Source organism: Anomaloglossus baeobatrachus, unplaced genomic scaffold (assembly GCF_048569485.1).
Source record: "Anomaloglossus baeobatrachus isolate aAnoBae1 unplaced genomic scaffold, aAnoBae1.hap1 Scaffold_164, whole genome shotgun sequence".
Classification (NCBI taxonomy): Eukaryota; Metazoa; Chordata; class Amphibia; order Anura; family Aromobatidae; genus Anomaloglossus; species Anomaloglossus baeobatrachus.
In genome coordinates this window covers 116,744-128,196 of record NW_027441934.1, presented here as the reverse complement: position 1 = coordinate 128,196, position 11,453 = coordinate 116,744, and the positions used below count along the sequence as shown (strand labels likewise).

Sequence of the window (11,453 nt, the reverse complement as noted above, 5' to 3'; positions counted from 1 at the left end):
TTTTTTTCAGCTGTATTTTCTTTGCTTCTGCGTCTTCTGCTGTTTGCTTCTAGTGTCTTCTCTTTGTTGGTATGAAGGCAACTCAAAGACCTGCAGAGGGTTCATGAATACCCTGTTTTCCCGAAAGTAAGCCCTAACATGATTTTATGGGATTTTTCGAGAATGCTTGAAATATAAGCCCTACTCCAAGAATAAGCCATAGTTACAGTCAGGAGCTGGGAGGAATCAAACTGCGCAATTGCTGAGGAACCCCACTCTCTTATGGACTCCATCAGTTGTATTCTAAGGTTGATTGTTTAAGGACCTTTGATGATTTCAAAGTCATGTGACATGATGTAACCAAAGGTCTCTTAATTGCAGGAGTCTAAATGAACTGAACAGGACACAGGCTGGCATGCAGGACTGTTATTAGGGGAAAGGGAGAGCAAACTGGACAATTTCACAGGGCCCCATAATCCTAGCGGCCCCAGTGTTTTGTATGCAAATTATAAGACTGCTTAAGGACTTTTTTACATCACATCATGTGACCAAAGGCTGGTGTGTCTGTGTGTTCAAGCCAATTTTAACCAGCTCTGCCAAAATGGGCAGAGCTTGGCCGGAACAAGGGTGTGATGCCACTGCTTCTCTAATTCATAACAAACTGCGATGTTCCCTATGCCAGAAATCTCACTCCAGTCCCTGACGTCATTTTTCAGTGTACATCGCCGGTGTTGATGAATTTGAACCCTAATGTTTATCTGTACAGGCTGCAAGACCCTGCTACCTGCTTTGGTTACAAAGCCTAAGGATAGGCCATCAGCGTTACAGTCCCAGACAACCCAGTTGAATTTTCAGCATCTGTCTTTACTTTATTTTCGTCTTTGAAAAAATACCTCTTTGAAATTGTCTATGTTGTGGATCAATGTTTCAAGGAGATGTTTGCAGGTTTTGCCAACTGCCATGGCAGCGTCAGGATCTATGGAAATGATAGACTCTGGTACTTTGCATGTTAATTTCTCTGCTGTCTGTGAGCAGCACAGGGAGACGCAGATATCAAACCACAGGCTTGGGCAGGCTAGCAAGAGTTATTCTCTGTTGGGCTGCTTGTTAATGTCTGTGATCACATGCTGTAGAGGAGAAAGTATTGTTTGCTCCCGTTCTGTATATGTTGGCTGGACTATTTCATTAATGCCAGCTATCGTTTACCTATACTGATCTGGTGAGGTGTTGTGATCCATATTTATGGGTGTTTTTTGTGCATTATTACTGTGAGCTGTTGTGGTGTTAACCCTTGTTGTCATTTTTGTTCCTGTCTTCCTGCTCTTGCTTTTCTCCTTACCCTCTCACTGTTTATTTTTGTGAGTTTGCAATGTGTCCCATCTGTCTTAATTTATATTTCCATCATAATCCTGCCCCTTCCTTCCCTTGGGGATCACAGATTAGATCTAGTCAGGAGACTAGTAATGCACGAGACTCCGGCATCTCCATCTTCAGGGGTAATCCAGAGGTTAGGAATAGCTTAGGGTCCCCTAGTGTGAGGGACAGTATAGGAGCCCCCTATCCCTCATTATTCTGTCGTCACATTATGACAATCAATCAGATTATTTACTGTAGCAGAGAACAGAGAACAGGTGCTAGGAATGGGAGAGCCGAATTAACAAAGATGTAACTCTTAAGGCTGCTTTACACACAACGAAATCGCTAGCGATCTCGTTGCGATGTGACACGTCCAGATCGTTGCTACGATTTGCCGAGATCGCTCATAGGTCATTTTTTAGTGGTCACACGTACCCATCTCACAAACGACGTTACATCGTTCAGCGAGATATTGTTTGACCAAGGCAGTCATGTGGATGTTGTTCGTCGTTGGCAGGGTATCAAACGTAGCAATATCGTTCCAAATGACGAACAATATTTTGAAACTGAACGTCGTGTCAACGATCAACGATTTTCGCTATTTTTAATATCGTTCGCAGTCGCACATAGGTGTCACATGCAACGACATTGTTAACAACGACGGAAGTGCGTCACGAAAACCGTGACCCCGACGACATATCGTCAGATAAATCGTAGCGTTTAAAGGGGCCTTTAGATCTCGATATTGGACAACAGATTCAGAATAATTTTTTCCCTAATTTAATTTCTGATGTTAAAAAATACTTGTACTTTCAAGATAATATCATTAATAATAACTTTGTGTTTATTTTTAACAGATGGCTGTATTGATAGTTCAGATGGATCTCTAATATCTTCAGAATTTATAACAGATGATGAAAGTATCCCACATGATACATATGAAGAGCATGCTGTTGTCCCAGATATAAATCCAGTCCTTCCTCGGAAAGCTCTATCATCTGAGTTTTTCAAACAAGCCCAAAATTACCATTTATCACAGAATTGTAAGCAGAATAAAAGTTACAGAAGGGATGTGGAATATGAAACGGTTCCTACAAGGGAGAAGCCATTTTCATGTTTAATATGTGGGAAATGTTTTACCAGGAAATCACATCTTGTTGAGCATCAAAGATCTCACACAAGGGAGAAGCCATTTTCATGTTCAAAATGTGGGCAATGTTTTACTAGTAAATCAAATTTTGCTAGACATCATAAAATTCACACAGGGGAGAAGCCATTTTCATGTTCAGAATGTGGGAAATGTTTTATTGAGAAATCAGTTCTTGTTGTGCATCAAAGATGTCACACAGGGGAGAAGCCGTTTTCATGTTCAGAATGTGGAAAATGTTTTATTCAGAAATCACACCTTGTTAGACATCAGAAAATTCACACAGGGGAGAAGCCATTTTCATGTTCAGAGTGTGAAAAATGTTTTATTCGGAAAACACACCTTGTTAGACATCAGAAAATTCACACAATGGAGAAGCCATTTTCATGTTCAGAATGTGGGAAATGTTTTATTCAGAAATCGGTTCTTGTTGTGCATCAAAGATCTCACACAGGGGAGAAGCCATTTTCATGTTTAGAATGTGGGAAATGTTTTATTCAGAAATCGGATCTTGTTTTGCATCAAAGATCTCACACAAGGGAGAAGCCATTTTCATGTTCAAAATGTGGGCAATGTTTTACTAGTAAATCAAATTTTGCTAGACATCAGAAAATTCACACAGGGGAGAAGCCATTTTCATGTTCTGAATGTGGGAAATGTTTTATTGAGAAATCAGTTCTTGTTGTGCATCAGAGATGTCACACAGGGGAGAAGCCTTTTTCATGTTCAGAATGTGGGAAATGTTTTACTAGTAAATCAGCTCTTGTTAAACATGTGAAGAAGCCGCACAGGGAAGGAACCTTTTTCATGTTGTGAATAATTGAAATGTATAACTGGTAAATCAAGTCTTGCCGACCATCAGAAAACCAACAGAGCGGAGTAGCCATTCTTGCTTTCCGAATTTGCCAAATGTTTTTAAGACTAATCCTATCCTGTTGTCCGATGAGTCACACAGGAGAAGCCATCATGATGTACTATAATTCAAAGGGTTTTATAAAAAGATTAGCTACAGTTGCTCAAGTAAGAATTTGTGAGGAAAAGAACCATTTTATTTATTTTTAAACTTATTGTATTTTTTGGACCATAAGACACACCTAGGTTTTGAAGGAGGAATATAGGGAAAAAGATTGACACAAAAAATGTGGTCATGAAGCACTGTTATGGGGGGGATCTGCTGCTGACACTGTTAGGCCGGCTTCTCACTTGTGATTTTCTCGCAGTAGTGCAATGCGAGAAATTCTTGCATTGCACTCGGATACATGTTAATCAATGAGGCAGCTCCCATCTGCTATTTTTTCTCAGTCCAAATCGGACTGAGAAAAAAAATCGCAGCATGCTGTGTTTTGGAGAGTTTCTCGCGCGAGTCTCTCCAATGCAACTCTATGGGAGCGGGAAAATAAACGGATGTTACACGGACCGGCACTCACACCATCCTAGTGACATTCGTTTTTCTAAATACATTTATCGCATGTTTCACAAAACACTGGAAATGAGTGAGGACTAGCAATGTCGGTCAATCTCTATCTCTGTCAGTCGGTCTCTCCCTCTCGGTCTCTATTCTGTCTTTGTCGGTTGGTCTCTCTCTCTCTCTCTGTCCATGTCGGTCTATTCCTTTCCTCCCCTGTCTCATACTCACCGATCCCTGATCACCAGCGTGGCGCTGCACAGCATTCACACTGCTCTAGCGGCTTCTCCTCTTTTGAAAAAGCCGACTGCTTCTTATTCAATCTCGTATTCCCTGCTTTCCCCGCCCACCGGTGCCCATGATTGGTTGCAGTCAGACACGCCCCCACAATGAGTGTCAGCTGTCTCTCTGCAACCAATCACAGCTGCCGGTGGGTGGTGGCAATCGAGGTAATAAGGAGTTAATGGCAGCAGCCTATAGCTGCCACTAAGTCCTAGGTTAATCATTGCAGGCGTTTCCCCAAGATACCTTCCATGATTAACCTGTAAGATAAAGGATTTTTTGGATGTGTGTGTTTATTTTCTTTATTTGTAATAAATGACAAAAAAACAACCTCTTTCACCACTTTATTAAAGTCCCTAAATACCCTTCCATGTCCGACGTAATCCACAGAGGTCCCACGACGCTTTCAGCTCTGCTACATCAGAAGCTGACAGAGAGTGGACAGACCACGACCGCTCTGTGAGCTCCCCGCAGTGACTGAAGTGAGTCGCGCTATCAGCGATGATGTCGCTCAGGTTACCCGCGGCCACAGATCTCATTGGGAGCACTTCAGCTGTGGCCGTGGGTAACCTCAGTGACGGTACCGCTGATCGCACGTCTCACTGCGGTCATTCAGGGGATTTGCGTTCACCGGTGAGACCTTCCCCGGTGACCGCAAATCAGGCCATGCCACACAGACAAAGCCGCGGGATGACAATGAAGTCGAGTGAAGTTCATCCGACTTCATTCTGATCGTGCAGCTCTGTCTGTGTCTGCTGGCAGTGGCTATTCAGCTCTGCTACATGGCTCTGTCTGTGTCTGCTGTCAGTGGCCATGTAGCAGAGATGAATGGCAGATGACATAGTAAAAACGGATCCCATACGCATCAAACACGCATTGCACACGCACTGAAATCATGAGAAAAATCCCAGGATCGCAGTGCAGTTGCATTGCACACTGATCATAAAGTGAACTAAAATCGTCCGACTTTTTATCATGCAACTCGGACCGATTTTACATGCATAAATGTGTTTCCAGCCTTACTGGGATAAAATCCCCCAATTCTGTACTGATGTCACGCATCCTGGGCCCTTTCCAGGTACTGTTGATGTGTCTCCCATCCTCATGTATACTGTATATCCATCCTGGTATATATGTTGCCCATCTTGATCCCATCCTGGTATATGTGATCCCCATCCTGGTATATATGGTTTTTGGCCTAGTATATATGTCCCAATTCTTGTATATATAGCCCTCATCTTGGGCCCATTCTGGTATATATTTCCCCATCACACTGCACACATAAGAAAAGAAATGATTATACTCCCCATCCCTCTGCTCTTCCAGTGCACAGTGTTCTCTTCTGATGCTGGCAAGTGACTTCATCATGTAAGTTGAGAAGCACATGACATTACTGCCATGTGCCCCCAGTTACACGCAGACGTACGTGTTAGATAATAGTCAGCCATAATGTGCTGAGCAGCCGTGTAGTATCTAACAGCCATCTTGGGAAGACTTGAGCAAACTAACTTTGCAGCTAATGAGCTGCACTGGCTAGAGTTCTCCCCCGCAGAGAGGAGATAGAGATGACATCAGCGTAATTAGCAAGTATAAGAAAAGGTCCAAAAAAGGTTAAATCGAATAGAAGAATACAATTGCATCAGTTGATAGATGGTGATATGTCGTCATGAATAGCAGGTATATTGAATTGATAAAGAAATTAAGTTGTCAATAGAGTTGTCAGTGTGTGAAGAGTTATGTGAAGTAGAGGCGCCTTCAGGGATCAGAAACGTCAGCAATGATGACACGGCTGAACTAGTGAAAAGTATCATGGAGGCTCATAGGAATCCAATACGTTTATACCGCAATGCTCGTAAATAATGTCATTATATTCTTTGTTCTCCAACGTATACGCCTTTCTCTGCAGTATGAGCTTTCCTTTGTCTAACATGTATAAAAGCCCCACACGCCTTTCGGGGGACACTTCTTCATCTGTGGCTAATTCTGCTGTTCTGCAAGACACCTGCGTGTGTCATCCTGCCGCATAACCTGTCTTATCTGCTCTGTTGCTATCTCGGAATAATCTTCAGTCTTTGCTTGGAACAGATTGTCTACAACGTCTTCTTAGCTCTCAAGATCTACAGACATTTTCTTTCAGTAAACTGCCAGAATATTGACTGCTCCCCACAGCCGGGATTATTTTTTTGGGGAGCAGTGAATATTCAATGTCTAATAGTAGACACATGTGATCGCCCAGTCATAGCAGTAATCGGGCGGCTTAGTAATCATGTGTACCCGATATTAAAGAGAATGAATATTCGCTGCTCCCCATGCTAATAATACCGCCTACTTCTTGGTTGGGGCTGGCTTCATTGCCTAGAGGTTGGTGGGATTATGGCGTGGGGAGCAGTGAATATTCATTTTCTTTTTTAGCTGGCACACTGTTAGCCTTTTTGAGAGCCTTTAGGAACATTTGTGAAAGGTTTTGATACTGGATTATATTTAGATACTTCACTTATCTCAGGTTGCCCACTGCTTTATTTACTAAAAAGCGCAGCCCCAGATTGGAGATAGGAACTCTGAAGTATATCACATTGTATATAATTGCATTTCAAAGCTTGTTTTGTTAATAAATGCTTGTAAATATATATTCTTCATGCCTAGCTTTGTCTATTGTGTAGATGTGATGATTTTGCCTCAGAACCTCTGGAGTTGAGGCAGAGCTGTAGACATTTTACACAATAATATTGAGGGGAGAATTGAATCACACTATGCCTCCTAGATATGTGGAAGTTGTTAAGACGCTCTGTTCCCAAATTATCAAAGCTTTTATGCCAAAAAAACTGTCACAAAAATTTGGAAAGTTGTGCCAAGATTTGGCATTTTCACTCTAAAATTGGCAAAGCTTGGGTGGGACGGGGGCGTGATACCACAGCTCCTTGTTGTTCCCTATGCCAGAAATCTCACTCCAGTGTCTGATGGGAGTAATATTTCTAGCATGGCACAAGGAGGCACATGCCACTCGTCAAAAGCTCCAGATTCATGAGGAGGCATTTACCTCTTCATGAATCAGGAGTGGCCCCCGCATAAATGGGGCTTTTTATGTTATAAAACTGATTCCTTTACAAAGGATAATTGTTGTAATAAAAAAAAACTAAAGGATTTTATCTGTCTGATATCCAAGAGGTTACTTTTTTGTGTGGCTACCCACACATAGAGATATACGGACCCGTTGAAGTTCGGGTTTTTCAGTCGGACTTTAAATAAAGTTCAGTTCGGGAACCGGACTGGTTCTGAACCCCGTTGGAAGTCACTGATTGGGCAGTTCGGGTCTCCGCCCACATGCATCCAGCCATAAACAGAGCATTTATTACCAGGGGAGGGAGGGTTTTTTCCTTGTACACAATACATCCTATAAGGCCTTGTGCGCACTAGGTGTTTTTACTGCGTTTTTAGCGGCGTTTGTACCGCGCTTTTGCGCTGAAAACGCAGTGACATTGCTTCCCCAGCAATGTCTATGAGTTTTCATTTTTTCCGTCCGCACACAGCGTTTTTTTGTAGCTGCGTTTTTGTGGTGACCACAAAAATGCAGCATGTCAATTATTTCTGCGTTTTTCACTGCGTTTTTCACCCATTGAGTTCAATGAGATGTTCAAAAACGCAAAGAGAAACGCATATAGCTGCGTTTCTATGACTAAAAACGCAGTTATAAACGCAAGGGGTGGGTAGTAAAGTGACGTGTACAGGAAGAGGATTCCTTCTGATGGTAAACACAGAAGCATGAATCCTCCCGGTACCGTCACCGCCGCTTCCACCTCCATCCTGTGCATGTCAGCTCCCGTGCGGCGTCATGGCTGGGCGGGAGGTGGAGGCAGCGGCAAAAACAAAAGTGAACAGTAGAAAAAATGTCATACTCACCTGTCTGCAGGGTCCCGGTGCCATGTCCGCTCTCAGCTCCTGTCCCGGTACTTCTGCTTCGGCTGTGTGCTTTCAGGCACGTACGAAGCCTGCAGGACCTGGCAAAGGATCACCTGATGCAGTCACCTGACGCATCAGCTGATCGTAATTCTCGCGGTGTCGCCGGCTTTCTAGCGCCCGGCCGGCTTAACTTATCAGCTGATCCTGCCATCAGGAGACTTCATCAGCTGATTACCGGCAGCTCCTGCAGCGATGGGACAGGATCAGACTCTCATCCAATCACTCCAGGAGCTGCCGGTAATCAGCACGGACGTGACTCAGTATTTTTTATTTCTTTTTTCTACTGATGCATCAGCTGATTGTATAACCGGCTTTTATACAATCAGCTGCTGTGTCATGTGATTCACATCCTTGATCCTGACACATCATCTGATCACTTTGCCTTCCAGCAAACCGATCAGATGATATTGGATCCGGATTGGAAGGCGCGGGACCCTTGACCCAGGATTACTGCGGAGGGGGGTTCTTTATTTCAATAAAGATGGAGTCACTAATTGTGTTGTTTTATTTCTAATAAAAATATTTTTCTGTGTGTTGTGTTTTTTATTTATCTTTACTAGAAATTCATGGTGGCCATGTCTAATATTGGCGTGACACCATGAATTTCGGGCTTAGGGCCACCTGATAATATACAGCTAGCCCTAACCCCATTATTACCCAGCGAGCCACCGTCACCAGGGCAGCTGGAAGAGTTGGATACAGCGCCAGAAGATGGCGCTTCTATGAAAGCGCCATTTTCTGGGGCGGCTGCGGACTGCAATTCGCAGCGGGGGTGCCCAGAAAGCAAGGGCACCCTGCACTGTGGATTCCAATCCCCAGCTGCCTAGTTGTACCTGGCTGGACTCAAAAATTGGGCGAAGCCAACGTCATTTTTTTTAATTATTTCATGAAATTCATGAAATAAAAAAAGGGCTTCCCTATATTTTTGGTTCCCAGCCGGGTACAAATAGGCAGCTGGGGGTTGGGGGGCAGCCCGTACCTGCCTGCTGTACCTGGCTAGCATATAAAAATATAGCGAAGCTTATGTTGGGTTTTTTTTGGGCAAAAAACTCCTGCATACAGTCCTGGATGGAGGATGCTGAGCCTTGTAGTTCTGCAGCTGCTGTCTGCTCTCCTACATACACTAGTTCTGCAGCTGTCTGCTCTCCTGCATACAATGAAGAACATATTGAAGAAGGAAATGACATCAAAACTTTTTTTTCTTCATCAACAATCTTTAATGGCATTTGTTCACTGAAAAAAAACGCACCAAAACGCGGTAAAAACGCATGCTTTTTTTGCCGCAAGTGCGTTTTTTAAGACAAAAACGCACATAAAAACGCAGCGTGAAAAAAACGGCTAGTGCGCACATACCCAAACGATGTTTTTTTCCTCCCCGTGAAAGCCATTCACACACTGCAAGCAACTCGCACTGGGCCGAGCACTGAGTGTACCCGAGCACACCGATGCTAGATCGAGTGGTTAGGATACATAAAGCACCTGAACTCTGAACTTTAACACTGATTCTTTGTATTAAGTCTGTATTTGGTACAAACCTCGAACTTTACTATTTAGGTTCACTCATCTCTGCCCACAAACCTTTATTACAGTTTAGATTATGGGTGTAGAAGAGACCAGAACTGAAAGGGGCCTATCTCTCGGTGGAGAGGAAGTAACATTTATGATACCTATGCTGGGGTTTTGTGAATTTTATGGGATTCGGTCACTAAGTGTTTATCCTTAATTAAAAATGAGAATAATATAAAGACAGTGTCACATTAGGTACGGGGAAGTACCAAGTGAATGGCGAAAGGGAAACCCTGTGCGTAGCAAAGGGCAAGATGGTGACTTCTGACTAAATCTATCACTGGGCCCTCGGTCCCCTCACAGCCTTAGATAGGTTCCACATCTATGAGCCGAGCCGGATACCTAACCCTAGGCTGACCCTGGTCTGGACCCTAGGTTGGATGAGCTCTTCGTCAACCCCACTCGGCACTAAAGGACACACAAGAATAACAAACAAGGGGAAACAATATACAACTTATCTCTAGATGACTCAGTAAGAAGTTCAGTAAAGAGCAGCAACAATCCTACTGATGCGTGCAAGCCACCTGCTTGCATCCAGAGCTTGCGAAGGAATTGAATATCACCAGCACAAATTCAGGGAAAATGTACTTAAACCCTAGGGGATATACAGATGATTAACAGCAGAAGGGAAGGGGAGCTCTGCTGGGTCCTACAGGGAAAAGGATGAAAACCCAGCAGAGGAGCTACCTAGTACACTGAATACTGACAGCAGCAATAATAGAAAGTCAGGGACCATTTTGCACAGCCAGACGCTGTGACTTTCTATTGCCGGAAACCACAGGACTGTCTGTTACCCGTGACAGACAGGGACTCTGATTCCAATGATGTGTCATTTACTGAGCTGGTTGCTGTTTTGATAAAATTACAGTATTCTTATTATTAGGGGATTATCACTAGAGAACTAGTAAACCAGCAGCCATGTATCCTCCATCTCCATCAGCTCTGTATAACCCAGCCCTCACCCCTGATTGGCAGCTTTCTGTCTATGCTTATTGTACACAGCAGCCAATCAGTGGTGTGGGTGGGGTTATACACAGAGGAGCATTTTGAGAACTGGTAGATCTTAAGCAGATAAAATTGATTTTTATCAAAACTTCAGCAAGCAGCCAAGTAAGTGACACTTCGCTGGAATCAGGGTCTCTGCTTATACAGGTCAGTTGGACACACACTATAGGTAGCTTTGTTCCTCCTAATCTATAAACCACATCCTGAAACCATACGCTATTACATGTTATATATTTAATCTGAAAAGTAGGCAGTGTTTATAAAAATGTACAAAAGATGTTACAAATGGAAACAAAACAATACAGCATATACAATTACATAAAATAAAACAGAAAATTAGGGAACCTGGGTCACAGAAATGGCTTCAGATTTCTGGAAGGAAGGACTCCACTTGAACGTACAGTACAGACCAAAAGTTTGGACACATCTCATTCAAAGAGTTTTCTTTATTTCCATGACTCTGAAAATTGAACATTCACATTGAAGGCATCAAAACTATGAATTAACACATGTGGAATGAAATACTTAAAAAAGTGTGAAAAAACTGAAAATATGTCTTATATTCTAGGTTCTTCAAAGTAGCCACCTTTTGCTTTGATTACTACTTTGCATACATGTAACAATGTTAAAAAAGGAAGACCCTGATGATGAGGAGAGGGGACACCTCCTGCAACTCACCTGAGGCTGTACGCTATGCTCCCTAACGTCTCTATACGGATCCTTCCTCCCATTGTCATCATGTGACTAGGCCTTTGC

General features: G+C 43.1%; 1 protein-coding gene across 1 annotated transcript in view; it reads left to right on the top strand.

Annotated features, from left to right (window-relative positions):
- Positions 1 to 4,601, top strand: part of LOC142260687 (uncharacterized) — a 59,627-nt gene extending 55,026 nt beyond the window's left edge. Inside the window, exon 4 of the mRNA XM_075332053.1 lies at positions 2,581 to 4,601. Within this exon, the coding sequence (XP_075188168.1) occupies positions 2,581 to 3,298 (718 nt within the window). The 3' untranslated portion in view covers positions 3,299 to 4,601. The remainder of the gene's footprint in view (positions 1 to 2,580) is intronic.
- Positions 4,602 to 11,453: the final 6,852 nt, after the last annotated feature.